This window comes from Mustela putorius, unplaced genomic scaffold (assembly GCF_011764305.1).
Source record: "Mustela putorius furo isolate JIRA1106 unplaced genomic scaffold, ASM1176430v1.1 tig00003845_pilon_pilon_pilon, whole genome shotgun sequence".
NCBI lineage: Eukaryota > Metazoa > Chordata > Mammalia > Carnivora > Mustelidae > Mustela > Mustela putorius.
Window position 1 is genome coordinate 84,095,504 of NW_025421998.1, and position 22,971 is coordinate 84,118,474.

Below are 22,971 nucleotides of genomic sequence, written 5' to 3' on the forward strand. Positions count from 1 at the left end.
TTCCAACACTTGTTATTATTTGTTGTTTTTACTATAGCCATCCTAGTAGGTGTGAAATGGTGTTTTATTGTGGTTTTGTTTTTTAAGTACTTTTATCCAAGTAATCTCTACACCCAGTATGGGGCTCAAACTCACAACCCCAAGATCCAGAGTCACACGCTACACTGACTGAGCCACAACACCCCTTAATGTGGTTTTTGACTTGCATTTCTGTAATGAGTAATAATGTTGAACATCTTTTCATGTGCATATTGACACATTTTCTTTTGTACTTCTTCTTTTGATAAATGTCTATTCAGAGCCTTTGCTCATTTTTTATTTGGGTTGGTTGCCTTTTTATTATTGAGTTGTAAGAGTTCTTAATAAATTTTAGATACAAGTCCCTTACCAGTTATATGCTTTGTAAATATTTTGTCCCATTTGTGTGTTGTCTTTTCAGTTTCTTGATGATATCATTTGCAGTACAAGTTTATTTTTTCTTTTGTGGCTTGTACTTTAGGTGTTATATCTAAGAAACTTTTGCCTAACCCAAGACCAAAAAGATTTATTCCTTTGTTCTACTAAGAGTTTTATAGTTTTAGCTCTTACATTTAGATCAAGTAAAATTTCACATATGGTGTGAGGTAGGGGTCCAACTTCATTTCTTTCCATGTCGATATCTCTTCTGTTTTTAAGGTAACAAGAATGTGGTAACCAGAGAGCACTTGGACCGTATGAAGAATAGCTGCATCGTTTGTAACATGGGACATTCCAACACGGAGATTGATGTGGTAAGATTAAGAAACTCGTTATTGGGGGCTTTTTTTTCTCTCATTCCCAAGAAATATAAACTGGAAGAGGAAAGAGAAGAGTCACCAGCCATCCTAAACATGACTGTCCTAGCAGAGCTGTCCGCAGTCTCTTCACTTACTAGCCCAATGACCTGTACTTGTGGATACCATAAAGCCATCTCAATCATTTCAAAAGATTATTTTCTTCCACTCCAGCTTGATACCTACTTACACTGTAAGCCATTTTATCTCTCACTTTGGTTCTCTGATTTGATTATATTCACCCTGAAATTATCCAATCCAACATAACACTCGGTCCTACTACATCACCCAAGTAATAGTTAAGAGAAGCGTTATTTCTTTCTTTTCAGACTTACCAAAGTATCTTTCACTCTGGTTTTAAATTTTCATGGCATTTTTCTGGCACAGCTGTATTTCTCTCTGGGTAAATGGCTCAAGCAAAGCATGCTTTCATCTGCCCTGAGGGCTGCTCTGATTGAGCTTCAGCACTACCAGGTAAGGATCAGTTGATATATTGAGAGTCTGTTGGATAATATCTATTTTAAATGGTTTCTCTTTTTAACTCTGCTCTATTCTTCTGTTATTAAAAATAGCTGGAAAAACAACCTAGCAAAGCCTCTTCCTACCCTTGAGGTTTCTGAGTGGCATGACTCCATTACTCTTATCTTATCAGGTTATTTTGCTTACAATGAATAATTTTGAATAATTTCTTTTTTCAATATTGAAATTTAAATTCTGAATGGTTCTTTTGTTGTTGTTAAGTTTCACTTATGTGACATACTGCCCTTTTACTAAATAGAGGTATTAGTATTTCTAAAACTATCTAGCACATGATTATCCTTTTCTCAATTAATCTGCTTAGAGAGCCCCAAAATGGGAAAAACTTAAGGAAACTAGTCATGCTCTGATATCTAAAGAGAAATCTTCTGAGTAAGAGAAGGGGAAAGGAATTTTCTTTCCTAAACCCTCCAGGTCTTAAATAAAAACAATTCCAAATATAATCATGTAATTTTTATATTTTTACCTTATCTCATTTCATCCTCTTGACTATCCCACAAGGCATTATTCTTTTCCCTGATTTTCAATCAGAAAACTAGAACTTAAGTCCATTGTTCAGTCATTGATTCAAAAATTAAATGGGAGCACAAAATTCAGGCTTTTTTTTTTATACTTCTTGCCAGTTTTTGTTTTGTTTTGGTTTCCTGTACATTGTACTATTGCCTCCTCATGATTTCTAGGTAAGCTTCAATTTGTGATGGCTCTCTCTCCTCTAAAGCAATCCAGACATAAGTAATCCCAGGATCAAGGCCAGGACATTATACCTTCAATCATAAATATTTATTGTGTGATTGCTGAATGCCAAGTGCTGTTCTACATTTGTGGAGTCAATGAACAGAACAGGCAAAATTCCTGCCCTCAAAGAGCATAAATTTTGGAGGAACTTGAATAGCCATGTGGATTTTTAGGTGAAGAACATTTTGTGAACCGCCAAAGCAAATGCCCTGAGGCAAGAGTGTGCCTAGTCTGTTTGACGATCAACAATGAGGCCAGTGTGGTTGGAGCAGAATGAGTATGGGGCAGATTAAGAATGGAAGGTGATGAAACAAGATGGGATTGGGAGGGAGACAAACCATAAGTGACTCTTAATCTCACAAAACAAACTGAGGGTTGCTGGGTGGAGGGGGGTTGGTAGAAGGGGGGTGGGGTTATGGACATTGGGGAGGGTATGTGCTTTGGTGAGTGCTGTGAAGTGTGTAAACCTGGCGATTCACAGACCTGTAGCCCTGGGGATAAAAATATATGTTTATAAAAAATAAAAAATTAAAAAAAAAAAAGAATGGAAGGTGAGGTCAAAGAAGGAATGGACCAGATCTTATAGGGTCTCAGAGGCCATTATAAGAACTCCTGATTATCTTCTGAGAGAAATAGGGTACCATTGTCAGATTTATAATAGTCTGAATTCCATTTTAAAAGGATGACTTTTATTTTAAAAGCAAAAGGATCACCCTGGCTACTATGTTGTTACTAGATAGACCTAGTTTTGCGGGTATTCTAGGTAGCTCCTGATATCTAGCACCGACACTAGCCACGGGCCATGTCTTAATTCTCTTTGTGCTCTTCTTAGCAGAAGGTATATGACTAAACTAAATGGTCCAGAAAGGGAGAGGCTCAGAAGGGTTTCAAAAAAGTTAAGTTACTCAGTCTTTGATGGTAGTGTCACAGGACATAGAAAATGAAATTTAAGGAAATAGCAAACTCAACTAATAACTGAAACCACAATGTTCATTCACTGTTTAATTTGTATTGAATAACTGCTCTGTTCTTTGCTGAGTATTTATTGGCTGAAGAAATAGTGAAGAACATCCCTGCTCTTGTGGCACTTAGATTCTAGTGCAGGACACAGACAATAAACAGATAGTTTCATCAGTTAGTGCTTAGGATTGAAGAAAAAAAAAACAGCAAGGTGGAGACATTGAGAATGATATTTTAGCTAAGGTGATCAAAGAGACCTTCTCAAAGATCTCAAATGAGATAACATTTGAACAAAAACCTGAATGAATTGAAGGAATAAGCCATCCAAGCATTTTACTCAGGGAGAATGGTGTGTAAAAGATGCTGAGGTAGAAAATGCTTGATGTTTGAGGAACAGAAAAGAGGACATTGTGGCAGGAACAGAATGGGCACAGGGATGAGAATAGCGGCAGCTGAAGGAGGGTAGTGGGTTATGTCATTCTTTGTAGGTCACAAAAGGACTTCAGGTTTTATTCTGGTTACCCGGGAAGCTGTTGGAAGCCATTCCACACGGGTGCCTGTCTGGCTCAGTCAGTAGAGCACGTGACTCTTGATCTCAGTTGTGAGTTTGAGCCCCACGTTGGGTGTAGAGATTACTTTAAAAAAAAAAAAAAAAAGGAAGCCATTCCCACAGGAAAGTTTTGACCAGGTGACCGACAAAATCTGATTTGTTTTAACAGATTACTCTGGCTGTGATATAAAGAAAACGCTTCTGGACTTGAGTAGTAATAGGGACAATAATAGGAGGCCCTCTCCATATTTCCAGTGATAGAGAGTGGTAGCTCAGATGACATGGATAAGCCGTGGAGATGATGTGTTGTGAAGGTAGGACAGTTGGGATTTGCTAAATGGCTTGGATGTAGAGAGTGAAAAGAAAAGAAAGTCTCTATAAGTTACCTCAGTGAAACAGTAAAGGAGAGTGATTCAGTATATTTTTCCAGATATTTTTAGCAATCAAAAATGTAAGGGTTGGGGTGCCTGTGTGGCTCAGTGGGTTAAAGCCTCTGCCTTCGGCTCAGGTCATGATCCCAGAGTCCTGGGATCGAGACCGGCATTGGGCTCTCTGCTCCACAGGGAGCCTTCTTCTTCCTCTCTCTCTGCCTGCCTCTCTGCCTGCTTGTGATCTCTCTCTGTCAAATAAAATCTTTAAAAAAAAACAAAAACAAAAACAAAAAAAATAAGGGTTTTTGGTTTTGGGGGCTGGGGGTGTTTGTGCGTGTGTGTGTGAATTTATAGTTTTATCTAACCTTGAGATGTTGACTGTGCATTTCTAGGAAGGAACAGCTCATCAAAGCAGTTGGGCATTTAGAAAACTGCATTTTTTCTGAGAGATATTAATGCTGTAACACTAGCAAACCTGTGATAGGAATTGTGCTCTTAGCTGCCTTTTGGCCATGTCTTTCTTTCACATGTTTCCTTTTCTCTTGAAAACAGACTTGCTTACCCATATTGCATCACCTAGATGGCCGGTGTGATTGTAAGCTTCACAATTCAAGTGGCTAAACCATTATGTACACATACTTTAAAAGTTTTTACCAGAAATAATTAGAACCTGAGACTTGCTATTGATTCTGCACTCTGCAGGGCTAGAACCACAGTTGTTCTCCCTGAAAAAAAACTGATATGCACTGTCCACAATCATATACTACCAATTTGTGCAAGCTAATAATTTACTGTGAGACGTATACCTTGTTTGGGAACATAGTCTCCATAAGGAACCTTTTTCCTGGTAGATTGCTTAGTGATTATAAATAAACAGAAAAGATATTGGGATGTTTTTAGAGAAATTTATTTTTAGATTTATTTATTTATTGAGAGAGAGAGGATATGTGTATAGTGGGAGGGGCAGAGGGAGAAAGAATCTCAAGCAGACTCCATGTGGAGCTGGATTTGGGGCTCCATCTCATGACCCTGAGATCATGACCTGAGCCAAAATCAAGCATCAGGCGCTTAACTGACTGAGCCACTAAGGCACCCCCTTTAAGATAAACTTTTTTTTTTTTTTATGGTTTTATTTATTTATTTGACAGACAGAGATCATAGGTAGGCAGAGAGGCAGGCAGAGAGAGAAGGGAAGCAGGCTCCCTGCTGAGCAGAGAGCCCAATGCTGTAGGCCTCGATCCTAGGACCTTGGGATCATGACCTGAGCCAAAGGCAGAGGCTTTAACCCACTGAGCCATCCAGGCACCCCGAGAAACTCTTTTAAAACTCTTCTGGTCATAGGAAATCCTTCTCTCAAGGAGTGTAACTGTTCAGTAAACTTAGTAGGTTATGGAAGCTGCCTGGACAGTGCTAGAGATAATGTAACTTAGTTTCTTTTCAAACCCTGTTTTAATTGACCTCATGTCTTTTGCTGGCACCACAAACATTCCAGTGCTCCAACAAAGCATCGATCGTTTTATGATGTTCATAAAGTCTTCCTTCTTTGATTCCACAGTATCTTTTTCTCCCAGGGAAGACTTCCTAAAACGGGAGACTCCATATCCTGGTGTCACCTCTTTACTCCCAGTCACCAAAATTGCATGTCCTCTGGAAGATTAAGAGTATGAGACTCTAAGAACTTGAATTACTTTAAAGTCCATCATCTCCATAAAAAAAATACCAGTGTCACCAAGCACTATCTTTTGGCTCTGCTAGGTTATTGCCCTCCATGTTGTTATTTCTAAAGGCTAAGGGATTTACCTTGTATATGCTTAACTTCCCAAAGTGGTCTGTTCGCTCAGATTCTTTTTAAACTCCATTTACAGTGTGTATTTATTTTAAAAAAAATTGAATTCTAACTTTAATATTTGCTTAGTATAAAAATTTGAGCAAGATAAATATGTTTAAGGAAGGAAGGAAAACACTTATAGAATTGGGGTACTAGTATACTGTTCTGCATCTTTATTTTTTCATGTAACAATAATGAATGGTTTTCATGTTAACACACATAGATCTACTTTTTTATATAAGAATTTCATAATATTCCATTGTATGAGGTTATCTGAATTTACTTAGCCATTCCCTTATTAAATTACATTTTTTGCTATTATAAATAACACTGGATTGAACATTCTTAGGCACTTATATTTCTGAACTTGAGCAAGTATTTCTATAGGATGGAGCTCTAAAGATGAAGCTAATTGTCAGAGATTAGGTACATACAAAATTTCATTAGTTACTACAAAATTGCTCTTTAGATAAAGATTGTACTAAATTATGAAACTTGATATCTCAAGACATTTTATATTTCTCATTGCCTAATAAAGAAATGGTCTTAAAAATGGTCTAGATCATTAATGTAGTCCTAAATATACTGAAATATAATTGTATCTGTCTTTCCCACTAGATTGGTAAGGAAAAGTTGATACAGTCCCTGTCCATAAATAAATTGCCTGGAATATAGGATGTACTCAGCAAATGATCATTATATAACTAAAGTGTTTCTCTGTTTGTCTGAAAACCCCTGTTTGACAGAACTTCTCAATTTTAACCAACTGAGCCAATGGATGGTTTCAGAATATGGACTCCTTTTCTATTTTAGGCATGGCCTATTGGAAGAAGGAAGTTGTTATCTTAAGTCTAAACCCTGTGACTGTTACTTGATTGCTGCTGTTAATAAACTTAACATTTCTTCTCTTGTTCTCGGAATATATACAGAAATGGAAGGAGGGTGAGCTGTTGGAAGCTTTACTCTGCCCTTAAGCATTTCTCTAAAGCCTACCTCCTCACATTTGCACTTAGGTCACAAAGCTTCTGTAACTTTAGGGTGAACCACGGTCATTGAGAAGGTGGAACCTGGGACACGAGGACATGAAGGCAGAACCTTGGGCCCCAGTATGCTATATTTAGGACAACCAGCCTTATCTAACAAATCCCACTTAGCTCTGATCCTCCTTTTTTCTGTTTCTCTTCAGCACTTACGTATTCTGTTTGTTCTGTATTAATTTGCACTTGTTTGCATGTTGCTTTATAAGTATTTTTGAAGGCTTTTCCCCCTCACATATGCATTGTTTTGTGTCCCCAGCTAAAGTAGGAGCTTTTTGAAGGCAGAAACCATGTCTGTGGTTTCTTTCATATTTCCCATAGCACCTTTTACTGTGCTCAGCAGAGAGTGGGCCAACACTATATGTTTTGGAACGACATCCTAAGTGATCCCTCCCTGGCTGGGCCTTAAGATTAAATTCCCTGACATGGAACAGTCCTAACCAACCCAGGACAGGTATTCTCCATCTGGCATGTTGGTTGCTTCTTTCAACTTGCCCCTTAAAATGGCTCCCTTCCATGAAGTGGGACAAGTCATGGCTGATGGTATGTTTACTGTATGTATTCCAGGCAAGTCTGCGGACCCCAGAACTGACCTGGGAGCGAGTGAGATCCCAAGTTGACCATGTAATATGGCCTGATGGCAAGAGGATAGTATTGCTGGCAGAGGTAAGACCTGAGACTGGTAAGAGAAATTCACCCCTGACAGGAGAGACTGTAATACCCAGGTTCCCTCCTCCACATGTTCTCTTATATTTTCAACTCTTCTTTGGTACAAGCTCAACTACTTTACCATTGGATTTTATATCTAATTGTGAGATGTCTTTTCATTCAGCAATTAAGAAACTATTTTGGTTCCTTACTTTTCACCAATTATCCTGTCTCTCTCTGTCACTCTGCAGATTGAGTCAGATAATGACTATTACTGTGGAAGAATTAACAGATAGAACCAATGCCACTTTGAGTGATGCTTACAGAGATAATGTCATTTGTGGGATGGCTTAATCAGTAAGCACAAAGCAGATATTCCTGATGGTTACTAAACCACTTTAGGCAAGCTCTGGGAAGGTCATGTCTTTGGTCATAGATTCCATGTTTTTGAGTGACCATTCCTCTGAATTGAGCCAGGTGTGTAGTAGGCACTCAGCTATATATTGGTTGTGTGATTAATACTTCCCTGTCTGGGCCTCTTCTGGCTCAGACTTATTCTTCACTTTCATTCCACTTAGCCTTCCATGTCAATATTTGGCCACTTTTCCTCTCTTGAAAACTTCTCTCCCTAGTCTTAGATTCCTGATGGCAATATTGATGTGCCCTCCTTTTCTGACCTTGACAGTTTCTCTTCTTCAGAGAAAGATACCAAAATAACAAGGAGGATAATAATACTTTTCTTGAGTTTTTATATTCTACCAGTTTTCTTTCCTTTTTTTAAATTAAAGAAACTGAATATGAAAATACAGAAGATAATACTGTCTTCATCTAGGGACCCTTAAATTTATGTTTGAATATCCTTCCTGTTCTCTTTACCTTTTTCACCTTATCCCACCTTCTCAAATACTTTAGGGCATCTGTAAAGGGACTGGATTATTTCTTCACAAGAAAGGAGTGTGTACCAGGGAAGGGATGGACAGGTTGTTAAATATTCATTAATTGCTTTGATATCAGCCAGCTATCTGGTGACTTATTTCCAGTTGCCCTGGGAGGTCCCATCTAGTAATTTTGGTGACAAAAGCAAGCACCACATTTGGTTTTGGCTACTATGTTTGAACAAAAAATGTGGTCAGTCTTCCTGGGAAACAAAATAGGATAGGATAGCATTTTCCAGTAGTCTCTACCTCTTGTATCCTCTGAGTCACCCAGTAGAAATACGAGACTACCCTTGAATTCAGGAGAACCAAACTAAGGAAGAAGCACAGAAATCATCACAGCTTCCTAAATCCAAAAGTATCTCCTCTCACAACGTGGAGAGAGGTTGCCCTTGGATTTAACCACATCCTTGTTTACAGCAATCTTTAAAAGGAATGCCAGTATTTCAGAAGGAGGATATTCTGTTGCAGAAAGTAGAAAATTCAAGAGAAATATACCCTTCCTTGGCATAAGCCTCAGTATCATGTGACTATCTCTATCCTTTTTGACATAATCCCAGAGATCTTTTATCTGTTACCTTCTATCATATTTTCCAGAATTTCAAAATTTCACTTAAATGTCAGTCAGTTCATTTCTATTTATTGAATACCTGCTTTTTATCCAGCAATGGTAGTTGGGAGGTATTTGGAAAATGGCAGTTATGCTCGTTCCTCACTCCTGAAAGGCTAGAGACTTTGTCCTAACCCATCTGTGTCTTAACCCTTGCTCTCTAGGGCCGTCTGCTGAACCTAAGCTGCTCCACAGTGCCTACATTTGTGCTCTCAATCACCGCTACTACTCAGGTAGGGCCACCAGACGGGAAAGCAGTGGGCTGGAGAGGGCCATTAGATCATCAGCATTTCACTTGAAATGGCACGTCAGCATCCATCTCTCTGCTTTTCTAGGCTCTTGCCTTGATAGAGCTTTACAATGCTCCTGAGGGTCGTTATAAGCAGGATGTCTACCTGTTGCCCAAGAAAATGGGTAAGCATGTGCTCTTCCATCCCTATCCTTACCGAAGTAGTTCAGAGTCAGAGCCTAATGAACTTCATGGCATTAAATTTCTTATAGATAGGGGGGAGAAATGATGTCTGTATCTTGCAGAGTAGGAGCTAGGATTCCTAGGTTACCTTCCTAACTGAGTTATCACATTTTCCATGTGAGTTGCCCTATTGAAGTCATTACATTTTGCTATGATTTGGTGTACCTGTCTATGAATTTTAAGGATTTTCTGTCTTAAGTATCTTATATGCAAGTCTCAAAGGAGAAATAAAATCTTCCCCTAACAAAAAGGACTCATCTTCTACCTTGTGACATCTGACTTACTCCATTTCTAGGCTACATAGCCCCTTTCAAATTCTCCTCAGACCAAGAAGACTTCTCATACTACATCTTCTCACACAGACCTCATTGTCCCAGGCCAAAGGAAGGACTGAATAGCCTCTGTTAAGACTAGTTATGTGGGTGTTTCATATAAGAGAAACGTTAAACTGTCTTGAATTTTTAAAGAACCTGCCTCAAGCACCTGAACTGCTACAGTGTGTTTATAAACTCCTGAGGCAAAAATCAGGGAATAAATCAGCTTCTAGTTTGCTTTGCTTTAGCCCAAGATGCATATCGACTGTTAGAAGTTGACATATTTTCCCTTTAATATATCCTTTGGGAAGATATAAAAAAAAAAAGGACAATGTTTTGACTGAATGTATAATGAAGTTAGGAAGACCAAACAAGTACTTGGAAAATTACATAAAATTCTGAATAATATGTATTCAAGTAATAGAATGTAAATAGAAACCCATAAGAACTAAGGATACTAAAAGCAAAGCAAACAATGTAATATCATTATTAGACATTCCTTTCCAACATCCTCAGGTGTTCGTTTTTCTGAGTAACCCGAAGTTCAGAGTTTAAGGTAGAAGTAAAGTTTGAGTTTCCCATTTTTTAGTCCCCTGCTATCCTATCCTTTCTTTTAGATGCTAAGGACTATTGCTTCTTTCACATTTCCCTTACCCTTCTGGGGAGAAGGGAAGCTTCAAGGATGAGACAGCTAGCAAGAAAGAAATGTTTGGACTTTAAAAAACACTTGGCTGGAAACCGAAGCAGCTACTCCATAGAATTCTGGGCCCATGAACCAGTTGAGCATTTTTCTTTCAGTTCTGGGAATTAGAAGGTGTCTTCCAACTTCTTAAGGCCTAGCCTGGAGAGAACAGCAAGACAAGAGGTATGAATGTTTATACTAGGGCTTCTGTGGTCTCTTCCAGATGAGTATGTGGCGAGCCTACACCTGCCCACCTTTGATGCCCACCTGACAGAGCTGACGGATGAACAGGCCAAGTATCTGGGACTCAACAAGAATGGGCCCTTCAAGCCTAATTATTACAGGTGCCTTGGGTCCCCCCCCAGAAGACAGGGAAGCCCGGGTAGAAAAGAGCTTTCTGCACTGGAATTGGTCCTAATTGGTCTTTGCATCTTTCACATTTACGTGAACTTAGAAAAAGAAACCTACTTCCCTTCATTGCCACCCCCAAGGGACTCTTTGAGGCCTTCTTCAGACATTAAATAGTGTTCCCTTTTCTGAATTTGCCTTTCTCCATTTCATCTTCTTGATACGATTTTTACCTCTTTATGGAGAAATACTGGGCATCACCAAGTATCTGCCCTCAACATACACCCCAGAAAAGTCCCTGCCTCCTTGCTGCTCTATCCCTTTAGGTGGGCTCTTCATGTCCCAGCATTCTCCCAAACTGATAACATCACAGTCTCATCTTTCTTTCTCCCTCTAGGTATTAAGTTCCTGTAATTCAAGCCAGAAGAAATTTTAAGGAATAGAACTCCAAGTCTTTTCTCCACTCCTATATAGGAAAGAACCCAGCAAACTGCTTCTCCAATCAGCTGCCCGCCGTGTTCACCCTATATGTTAGGTTATTTATTTATTAAAATCTAGAATCCTGTGCCTCTTGCCTTGGCCCAGAGTGTGGTTACTGCCCCGAGGGCTGTGAAAGCCACAAAGGACAGGCTGAGGAAGGAAAGCTATGGGGTAACCTTCCCAGTGCATCTTCTGCATCATTCCCCATTAACTTGGAATCCTCAACAATGGCCATTTGTCTCTTGTCCAAGTTCAGGAGTTAGTCCAGGGATTCCAGACTCCTTGTTCCCTGGGGTTTTCCGGAATAAATTTCAGCAGCTGCCTTTCTCAGCTTTGGCCCTTCCCCAGGTGAGGCCTTTTGGAAGCCACTGAATTAACATGGCCTGGGTTCCCAGCCTTGACCATCACTATCACTGCCTTCTTTATAAAATGACTAGGAAGGAAGGAATGTTATGGCTTTGGCAAGCTACACCAAGAACTTAGCTATGCCTGTGCTTACTGGGAGTCTCCTTCCTGAAGACCCCTTTCTTCCTTGAATATTCATGTGTGTTTTAACACTTTCTGGTTCCAAGAGGAATGTGCCTCCATTATTTCCTCAGCAGCTCTGGTGTTTGTCAGACATTGTTTTTGCCATCTTTGTAACCCAAGTAACCTTTGCCCAGGAAGTGAGGGCCAGCCCCACTGGGATCCATAGTTTTACTTGTTCTTTAACTGAACAGTTTCCCGGGAGGTTCCCTCTAGACTGACACTGTCTCAGAAAAGGAGAGCTTGTTGTGAAACTCTGCTTCCTGAAATTTTCTCTTATTGTCTAAAACTGCTTTTGAAATGGAACAGGGAAAGATGTACTTTCCAATGGATTTGGGGGTGGGAGGTGTAGGGCTTTGGAAGTGGAACCAACCATTCAGGCCTGCAGCCTGACACTCTAAAGAAGTAGAATGTATTTGTCTCCTGGGAAGGGCTTTGCAGCTTACCTGGCTAAGCTATACAGAGATGACACTACAAACTGTGTCCAGATGATTAAAGCTAGTTTGACTAGTTTGAACCTCCTCAGACATTCATTTCTTTGGCCGTTGCCATTGATGAAACTGAGATCTGGTATCTCTATGATTTAGTTTGTGGTTTTTCTTCTCTACTGGGGTATATTTTTTATGTTCCTGTCTCTTCCATCTTAGGATTCTATATTTCAGAGGTGGTTTCTTGAGTAACTCCAACATTATGAAAAACTAGTAATGTGAGCAGTGTGAAATTTTATGTCTCACATGAGAGTTGGATACCTTTTGGAGACTGACCTGTTGGTCTTAAGAGTTTCATTGGCACCAGACTGAGACTGTTTCTAACAGTAAGTTTGGGGTGCCCCTAGAAGTCTTGAATGAAGTGAGTCCCTTTCCCACCTGACCACCTTCTTTAACACTCTCATGTCTGTTTGCTTGCTTGTTTGTTTTCCCATTTTTTTTCCTTCCCTGGTCTGCCTCATAGTCTCAAGACCAAGGTGACTCAAGGAAACACCACCAGGCCAGCCAGCATCATCCCACCCTGATTCTCTTCTCCTGCCTCCACCTTTTTCAGCTTCTCCTGGTCTTCACATATACTTTCAGAGCTATTCTGGAAGTGACCTTCCTTTTGTAGGTAGAGAGGTGGGCTTTGGGTAAATGGCTATTTGCCTCATTAAGTAGTATATAGCCTCAGCCCATAATGCCTGGTCCCTTAGAGGCTGTATGTCTTAGCACATAGTGGAAAGGTGCCTGCCACATACATGGCTATATTCTTTCATGAGGAAGATTGTAAATGCTGAAAATTCCACAAGGCCACTCAATTCTTCTTTCGCCTACCCAGCTCTGAGTTTTGTATTAATTAATTGGATCTCTTTCATATTAATTAATTGGATACAGATCTTCATAACTCATCTTACATCAAGGGCAGATTCCATTAGGCAGATATCTGGACTCTAGCCTATTATGTTCTTAAACCAAAAAATCATAACCTTCTGTTTCTCAGTAAAGCCTGGCTCTCTGGAGCAGTATTACTACATACTGATCATGACCAAGCATACCTGCCTTGCTATAGTAAAGAGACCCATGGCAAATAAAAAAGGAGACACCTAAGTTGCCAGTGTTGTTGCCCATGATGAGATATTGAGATATTTGCCTCTGAGTTTCAGATGACCTCTTTTCCTTTCTCTCTGGGGACCCTATGTTAGCAACCATTAAGAAGTGGGAGGCCCAGGCCTCTTGAGTATTTGGGTTCTATTTTAATGTTGGAATTTGGTCATTCCCTCTACCGTTGAAACCAGAACAAATCTATCTTCTTCCCTCAAACTCTCACTTGAGATGCATCTTAGGGAAAGAAGACTAATTATCTGTTTGTTTATGGCCCTGGCAAGTGAGGATACTTACAATTTTTTCTACGATGAACTAGTACTAGTTTTCAAGGTCTTTTTTGCCTTCTTAATGGAAAATCAGGGTTTTGTTTTGTTTTGTTTCTCATTAAAAAAGAAAAAAGGTATCTGGTCTACCTTCTCTGTCTGCCCTCCTACCTCCTCATCCTACCCTCCTGTATGAGCACGGCTCCCCATGGCCACATACTCCTGCAGAGCTTTTTTGCTGCTTGGCTTTTCTCTGAACAGATCTGAAACTGCTGCTCCTGTGGTTTTCTCAAAATTAACTTTGTCATGGTTTTAAAAAAAAGAAATCAAAATGCATTGTTGCATTACGCTTTTTTAATAATGGAAAATTATGGAAAGAAAATAGGCAACACCAGCAAATTATACGTAGACGATAAACTAAACTATATATATATAATATATATATATATATTATATATATAATCATCTAGTTCTCATTGTCATCTTACTGAAAGGAAATAAAACCTCTAAGAATCGCCATTTCTGAGAGGCTCTTGGAAATCTTTATGTCTAAGTGATTGTATTAGATCAGCAATAATGACTATGTAATCTCAAAAGATAAATAAAATATTCTTAAAATGGATTCTTGTCTTGAGAGTATTCCTTGTTTCTGCGAACTATAAATTCAGAGTGAGAGATGTTTCTAGGCAATGGGCTGGAGAGCCTGCTGCAGGATAAGGATGTAAAAAAGCATCTTACCAATAGGCTACCAATAATGTTTAAATGTTTAAACATTTAAATGTTTAAATGGCCTTAGCCTTGGGTCCCTTATTCCATGGCGGGCTTTTCCACTAATATCTACCCCCCCAACCTGCCCCCTGGTTATGTGTGTAAGGAACCTGCTTTCTGGGGCACCTAGGTGGCTCAGTCATTAAGCGTCTGCCTTTGGCTTAGGTCATGATCCCAAGGTCCTGGGCTCTAGCCCCAGATGGGGCTCCCTGCTCAGTGGGAATCCTGCTTCTCTCTCTTCCTCTGCCCCTTTCTGACCCCCTATTCATGCTCTCTTTCTCTCTCTCTGTCCACACCCTACCACATGCACACACACTCTCTCAAATAAATAAATAAAATCTTAAAAAAAGAAAGAAAATAACCATCACCCTGGGGAGTTGAGAAGTGTAGGCCTAAGGCAGAGAAATATCTGGTTCTAGGTCCCCCCAAATTCTCTGTGTGCTGCCCTTAACTGGAGAGCACAGGAAGCCAGCCAGCATCCATGGTTTGGGATTAAAAGGCCCTGACACCCAGAACCTGACTACATCCAACCAAAGTTTTGAAGAAATAATCCGGCAGAAATTTGTCTCCAAGTCAGCTTTTGCCTGACTAAATCAGTAACTGGAAGATTAAATCCAACTGTGTCTTTCTAAACTGCCAGTAGAGTGGCCATTTTCTTAGTTGACAATCTAACCTAGTTCTTCCTGTAGGCAAGATGTTTTCTTCCCTCTCAGAATCTTCTGCTACTTTTGACTTGTGTTTATCTAAACTAAGAGCTAAAATAGTCTGGGCAGTTGGTAATGGCTCAAAGCTGGTGCCATGCCAGTTGAGGAGAAAGAGAAAGCAGCGGCTAGCAATGAAGCCTGTGAGCCAGCTGGCAGGTTCACCCCCTTAGAGCAGGGCTTGAGTCCTCTTCTGTAAAAGATGGGACTTTGATGCCTGGGTCTTAGTTTCAAACTCAGGGTAAGCCCTGACTACCCACTGCTGTGAAATTTCTCTAGCTTGTGGTTTGTATGGAAAGAGATTAGACTTTGAGTCTAATCTAGCATTTCCATTTATAAGTTGTATAATTTATGTATATAATAGAACCAATCGGAGCCTTAGTTTTCCTGCCTATGAAATGGTTAATCCTTGTCTCCTAGGGCAAGGATTTAAACACCTGATTTAATTTTTTAAATGCTGCTTAAAAAGCTGGCACACATTGATGCTACATCAATTCCTCATCTCAGTCTAGGGTCCCACAGCCTCTGTTGCCTGTGCCATTGATAGGAGAGGAAGATACTCTGTCCTTTTTCTACTACATCATCCTGGCTGCCCAATGTCATCCAAACTTGAGTATTGTAAGACTTTCTGCATCTTATTTTTAAGCTCCCTCTGTAACAGGTGCTATCTATTTAATCTAGTATCTGACCTCCATGGATTAAAGTCAAGCACTTATATGGGGAAGAGGATATGTTCAGTCTTTGTAACTATAAATATTTATACCTCCAACCCTCTGCCAGCAGCCCCCAAATGCCTGAGTTTGGGGACAAGGAAAAGTGGTAGAATTGATTTAAAAAAATAACAGTATTGGAGCCATCTCTGCAACGTGGAAAAACTTGTAGACTAGCCCCTCATTAGCTTTCAGCTATATATGTGGATGCCTCTGTGGTCATTGGTTACTAATAACTACCACATCTTTGTTGACAAATAAGCTTAAAGAAGTTCAGTGTGTACTAAGTCCATGGCCTATAGTTTCAAAGTTCTCAGTTAATCCGTGGTTTCTTGTTACTTCTTCCAGGAATTGTTTTCCAGATATCTTAGTCCTTATGACAACCTCTGAAAGTCTGGGCCTATAAGGAACAGACAAATGTCTGATCTCTACTGTTTCCCATTCCACTGAGGTGTGGGAAAGATAACAGACCCAAGTCTCTTGTGTTGATTCTTTGCAATCTCCCTAACACCAGTTTTCCAAACCCCTACTCTGAAAATGAAGCCAGATGGAGCTCCAGGCTCAGCAATTGGCTTTGCATCGAGGCCAGAGGGGACTTGAAAGATGTCCTCAGTCCTACTCCTTATTGAAGCCAGTTTGAGGCTTTGCTCCTTTGCCCAAGAGTTAGACTGGAAAAGGAACAAAACCTCAAAACTGGCCAATCCTATCTGCCACCCCTGTTTGAGAATTCTGCTGATTGACTAGGCCTACAAAAGAACTATGAAGTTCTGGGCCTGTCAATCCTAGAACTCTTAACTGCTTAGGAGAACAGCAATTGGGAAGAGGAAGACAGAATAATTAATTCTTTTATTAAGAAACGCCAATGGGCTGTGCTGTGGCAGGTTTACCACATTGCAGCAGTGATGAGCTAGGCGTGGGTTGTGAATTTTAAAGCAGAGTGTGAATCTTAGAGTTTAACAAATTATACCCTGAAAAATATTCCAAAATCAAATAGTTAAGGTCTTGAGCCATGGAATTCCTTGGAAATTCATATCAGTTCAATTATGTTAAACCAGTAGATCTCAGCTGCAGAAGATTTTGTTCCTCAGAGAACATCTGCAGTATCTGGAGACAACTTTTGCTTGTCACAACTTGGGGGAGGGTACTAATACTGACAACTAGTATGGAGAGGCCAGGGATTCTGCTAAACATCCTACAATGCATGGGACAGCTCCCTACAACAAATAATTTTTGAGTCAGTATTACAGAAACCCTGTGTTAAACATACCTATATGAGGTATACAAAATGAACAGAACTTGGCCTTACTTTGAAGGAACTTATATTCAGGTTGGGGGGAATGGGGGAGGAAAGGGAAGATGATTGGGTGGACACAGTAAGGAAATGTTGGGGATAGAAAAGAAAGGAACTGAGAAAGCTCCAAAAAGTTCTCTCTTTTAACTCTGCCGTGGTCTGTCACCCACCAACTAGGAGAAAAAAGTATGGGGGGGGAGGAGAAGAAGATTTGGGGTGCCTGGCTGGCTCAGTTGGTGGTGCATACAACTCTTGGTCTCAGGATTGTAAGTTTGAGCTCCACGTTAGGTGTAGAGATTACTTAAAAATAAAATTAAAAAAAAAGAATTATTAAGAGAGTTGCCCCTAAGATATAGGAAGGCGGAAATTCCTTTGAGCCTCTTATTTTGAGGATATAGTAGAAAATATAAGAATTTTAAATCCAAGCAGACTTAATGTGACACAATACAGCCTGAATGGGTTGAAAGGATCAAAGAAAGGCTTTCTGGAAGCAGAGGTAATAACAAATAGAATCCTCATGGAACAACAGAAGTTAGCCAAGAAGAGCAGAAAGTTTTTTCCAGAGAGAAAGAACTGCAAAGACACTGAGACAAGATAGAATATGATACCTTGGGAACTGCAAGGAGTAATCTCTGAGTCCTGGTTTTCTCAATAGTAATACAGGATTAGTGAAAACAGCCTGTCAGAATGAAGTACCATATGATATCTGGAAAGTGTCTAGTGCCATGCCTGGAACAAAGTGGCAGCTCAACAATTCCCCCAATCCCACCCATATTGTTCCACCCATTCCCCTCAGGCTGCTTGTTGGGGACTTTTAATTACCAACACAGACAGCCTAAATATTTACAATAAACCGTTTTTTATATAAATTCAGAGCGGCAGACGACACAGCCTCCTTTGTATGGAGCCCTTAGGAAGGATCTTAGAGAAACGAAGGAAAGGACTGGGGAGCAGGTGGGAGCTTGCTTTCCATTCAACATTTCTCCGCAGCTAACACCTGAGGAAGGTGCCCCACTTCAGAAGAGGAAGACAGATGACCAGGAGCAGCTCTGAAGGGGTCCAGCAATTTCAGTGAAGCCTCACCCCACCCCTCAACCCACCATCTCCCAGCCAAGCCCTCGCTCTGGGCGGGCTAATTCTCGAGAAATCTGAGAGAGAGAGCGGGTCCCTGGTTTCCTGCGGTGTCCCTGGCCACCGAGCAGTGCCATGCCTCCCCTGCAGCTGACACCGGACTTGGGGCGTAATGCGGGAGCCGGGAGAGAGGTCCGTGGTAATAGGGAAAGGGAGACTGCAGTGGAGCAGGAGGCGGAGACTAGATCTCCCCAAAAAGGTCGCTATTTGGGAGGCGATGAGTGCTGAATGAAAAGCAAAAAGATAACCTGACAGAACTCAAGGCCCAGAATTCGGGAGGTGGAGCGGGGACCCTACCCCTGAGCCTAAAGCTACCAGCAACTCCGCAGGACTTAAAAAAAAAAAAAAGGAGGGGGGCGAAATCCCGTGAATGAGCCCCCCCACCTCTTCCAAGTCCCGCTTGGAGCCGTCGAACAACCAATTGCGCTGCGGGGCGGGGCTGCGGGGCGCGACCGCGGCCAATAGCTGTGGAGGGGGCGGGGCCTGGCTCCCGGCGCGCGGCGGCGGGGTCGCCCCGGGCAGAGAGCGCGGAGAGGCTGAGAGGAGACGCTGACAAGGGCCGCATGGAGGACCCCGTGGCACCCGGGGCCGGGAGCTCGTCTGCCAATAGCAACGGCAACGGCGGCGGCAAAGGGAAGCAAGCGGCACCCAAGGGCCGGGAAGCGTTCAGAAGCCAGCGGCGGGAGTCGGAGGTGAGGAACCCGTAGAGCTTCAGCTGGGGCCGGGAGACGCCCGCGGGCGGGAAGCGGTGGCTGAGGTGATTCGGCCGGGTCCCCCTCCCCTTCCGGAGCCCCCAGTGCTCTAGGGGCGACCCCTCGGGGTGGGCACCTGCGGGGTCCTCCGCAGCCTGGACTTCGGGCTCTGCAGCCCCTGATCTTTCTCTCTCTGCCGGTCTCCTGCCGGGTCGGGGGCTTCTTAGTCCTCTGGACTCTCCCCCGGGGGCGCGAAGATGGAGCGCGATAGCGAGCATACTAGTACTTCTCAAATACGTATCTCACTTAATCTCTGCAGCCCCTTGAAGTGGGGATTCGTGTTTTAGATTTACAGAGGAAACGGGAGCGAAGAGATGGGGGCCCCGAGGGATGGGGGCGCAGAGCTGCGCCGCAGAGGAGAGGGCGGGCGTGTGGGCGAGTCGCCCCACACACCCCTCCAGTCCCGGGCTAGCGAGCCGATCCAGATGTGCCCAGTGACTTCTGCGCTCTGCCGTCCCACGAGTGTTGGCAGGCTCTTTAGGGAGTGCCTTCCACGGACATCAGGACCCCTACAAGGAAGAGTTAACGAGACAGGATTCAGGCAGGGGCTGTACAAGAGGGACTGGATGGAACTGTCCAGGATACAAACCCACAGATAGGAATATGAATGTTTGGGTCACTTCTTCTGGAAGAAAAAAAAATGCTAACTAGGAAGATGAAAGAAATGAATTATTAGTCCCCTGCCCCCTTCATCTAGCCAGTTTGGATATGAGTGGGGACCAGGAGAATAATAGATCACACACACACACACACACACACACACACTCACACACAAAGAATAGACCACAAAATGTCAGATGTGGAAGGGTCTGTAGAGATCATCTGGTTTAGCCCCTTGTTTTACAGAAGTAAGAGACAAAAGTAACTCACCCAGGAACATACATCTGGCATAGTGGCCAGGAGCACCAGGCTTTGGGATCAATCAGACCCAGTTTTGAATCCTAGCCCTATCATTTATTCTGTGTGGCTTTTGGCAAATTGCCAAACCTCTCTGAGCTCCATTTTCTTCATCTGTAAAATGAGGTTAATACTATCTACCTCAGAAGGTTGTGATAAAGCCAAATGAGATAACTGAATGTCAGATGTTTAATTCAGTTCAGGCACAAGACCCGTAATTGGTCAGTACATAGTAGCTCATAGGTCCAGAGCTGGCACTAGAAGCCAGGTCTTGCTTGTCCCAGCAGTGGTTTACCATTTGAATAGTATATTACAGTTTCCAAAGGGATTTCATATATGTTTCCCATTTTGATACAGTCAAGTAGGAATCCATTCCATTTTCTAAAAAAGAGAAGTGGAGGAGATGAAAAGACTGACCCTAAGTCACACCACCTTTCAGAGGCAGAGCTCAGCCTTACTGTCTTGCTAGCTAGTTCAGGGTTCTATCCACATCATCTCCCTCCCTGCATCACTGTGAACCTGGCCTTTTTAAAAATTGTATTTTATGTATTTATTAAAGATTCATTTATTTATTTCAGAGAGAGAGAATCCTCAAGCAGACTCCCTGCTGAGCATGGAGCCCCATGCAGGGATCTATCCCATAACACATGAGATGATCCCTGGAGAGGAACCCAAGAATTGGATGCTCAACCTGAGCACCTCTGAATCTGGCCTTTTAAGGCACACTGTACCTCATTACCCCATAGAGATATTGTTCTTTCTTAAATGTATTTTGGGGGAGAGGGTGGGTCATTCATTGATTCAAAAATCACTGAGGTGCCTGGGTGGCTCAGTGGGTTAATTAAGCCTCTGCCTTTGGCTCAGGTCATGGTCTCAGGGTCCTGGGATTGAGCCCTGCATCAGGGCTCTGCTTACCAGGGAGCCCGCTTCTTCCTTTCTCTCTGCCTGCCTTTCTGCCTCCTTGTGATCCTCTTCTCTCTGTCAAATAAATAAATAAAATCTTTTAAAAAAAAATTTACTGAACCCTTCCTACATGCCAAGCACTTTTAGGTGTTTAGGTGTTAGGAATACAGTGGTGAACAAGACAAGGTCTTTGCTCTGTGGAGCAAAGATTCTAGTCAGAGTGGAGAGACAAGACAATATGCAAGTAAGTAATTGGTTTCAGAATGATATGTTCTTTGGGAGAATTAAAACTGAAATAGGAGGAGTGCCTGGGTGGCTCAGATGGTTGAGAGGCTGCCTTCCGCTCAGATTGTGATCTCAGGTCCTGGGATCCAGCCCCATGCTGTCTCCCAGCTCAGCAGGGAACCTGCTTCTCCCTCTCCCTTAGCCTCTCCCCTTGCTTGTGCTGTCTTTCTCTCTCTCTCTCTCTTTCTCTCTCAAAAGAATAAATAAAATCGTAAAAAAAAAAAACAAAAACAAAAACAAAACTGAAGTAGGAGGCCTTTTCCCTGCCTATCAAGTCTTCCTTCAGGAAAAGGGCTCTGATAGTACTTTCCTTTTACCAGTGAGTTCAGTATCCAGAGACTCAGAGCTTCCCACCTGCCCCACAGTTTTACCTCCTGGTTGTCTGCAGCTGCACTTTTTATGCTTGGAAATGGACAACTGCAGTGATCCTCTCCATCTGGGCTTGTTGCCTGCCAAAAGGCTGGCTGAAAAGATTAGCTTTCCTCCACCTTCCACTGCAGCAGGAAAGCTGCTTTTTACCTATCAGTACATTCTCTATCACCACAACACTCAGGTGCCAGACTTAGATGACTATCTGCCTTTCCTTCCTTCCCTCCTTTTGCTTTCCTGTGGAAGACAGTCCTCAGAGGAGATGGTTTTGTTTTTGTCTTTTCTCCCTTCTTTAGTGCTTCTAAAGGATTACTGGAAGAGAATTACTGTTAGCACAATTGAAGAGAGCCCCCTCATCCATCACTGTGTTTGTAGGGGCCACTAGCTCACCTACCCTCTCCAAATGGCTTAGTGTATGAACATCCCTAGGAAAACAGGAAGCTAGAGAATAATTATTTGCTTAATAAGAATTTTTAAAAAAGATTTATCTATTTATTTTTGAGAGAGGGAGACGCAGAGAGGGAGAGAACAAGCACACGCGGGTGAGCACAAACGAGTGGCAGAGGCAGAGGGAGATGGGCAGAGAGGGAAGGAGAGAGAAAATCCACAAGCCGACTTCCCACTGAGTGCAGAGCCTGACGCAGGGCTCCACATGGGACTGGATCCCAGGACCCTGAGATCATGACCTGCGCCGAAATCATGAGTTGGTGGTTTAACCACCTGAGCCTCCCAAACACCCCTTAATATGAAGATTCTTAACAAAATGATTCACCTCAGGCCTTGTTAGCCAGATCCCTCTGTTTAATTTGTTCTCAGAGTCCTTGACAAAGTTTTACTAGTTTGTGGCAAAATGAGGAAAATTCAGGGCATGGAAGTGAGTTTTTCATAAAATGTAGTTCAGTATAATAAATTTAAAGGATATATGCAGTTTGGGGTGCCTGGCTGGCTCAGTTGGTAGAGCATGCAACACTTGATCTCTGGGTCATTAGTTCACTTAATACTTAATAAAGTTACTTTAGTAACTTAGTTACTTAATAAATAAATAAAGGGGGGCGCCTGGGTGGCTCAGTGGGTTAAGCCGCTGCCTTCGGCTCGGGTCATGATCCCAGGGTCCCGGGATCGAGTCCCACATCAGGCTCTCTGCTGGGCAGGGAGCCTGCTTCTTCCTCTCTCTCTTTCAGCCTGCCTCTCCATCTACTTGTGATTTCTCTCTGTCAAATAAATAAATAAAAATCTTTAAAAAAAGAAAGAAAGAAAGAAAGAAAGAAAGGATTATGCAATATTTTTTTTTACTAAACTTTTTACTTAGGAGTGATTTTAGGTTTACAAAGATGTTGCAGAAATGGTACAGAGGGCTCTTCTACCCCTTGCTCAGTTTCCCCTGATGCCAGTCACTCAGGTTTCCACAGTACCTTTGTCCAAACCATGGGAGCAAAATTGGTCCTTTGACTGATGTAAGGTTGTGTCCCTTGGGGGTACTTCT

General features: G+C 42.0%; 2 protein-coding genes across 12 annotated transcripts in view; both read left to right on the forward strand.

Annotated features, from left to right (window-relative positions):
- Positions 1-14,303, forward strand: part of AHCYL2 (adenosylhomocysteinase like 2) — a 163,992-nt gene extending 149,689 nt beyond the window's left edge. For 6 of the 10 annotated variants that reach the window (XM_013050557.2, XM_013050559.2, XM_013050571.2 and 3 more), the window contains 7 exons: positions 676-770; positions 1,200-1,286; positions 7,398-7,496; positions 9,188-9,256; positions 9,359-9,437; positions 10,715-10,835; positions 11,237-14,303. In XM_013050557.2, coding sequence (XP_012906011.2) covers positions 676-770; positions 1,200-1,286; positions 7,398-7,496; positions 9,188-9,256; positions 9,359-9,437; positions 10,715-10,835; positions 11,237-11,243 — 557 coding nt within the window. In that variant the 3' untranslated portion in view covers positions 11,244-14,303. The other 4 variants (XM_004741774.3, XM_013050565.2, XM_013050580.2 and 1 more) reach the window with 2 other exon arrangements.
- A 4,473-nt stretch (positions 14,304-18,776) lies between these two features.
- STRIP2 (striatin interacting protein 2) overlaps positions 18,777-22,971 on the forward strand; it is a 55,527-nt gene continuing 51,332 nt past the window's right edge. For both annotated transcript variants that reach the window (XR_001177621.2, XM_004741769.3), the window contains exon 1: positions 18,777-18,974. Coding sequence is in view for 1 of the 2 variants with exons in the window: in XM_004741769.3 (XP_004741826.2) it covers positions 18,846-18,974 (129 nt within the window). In the remaining variant the exon portion in view is untranslated. The remainder of the gene's footprint in view (positions 18,975-22,971) is intronic.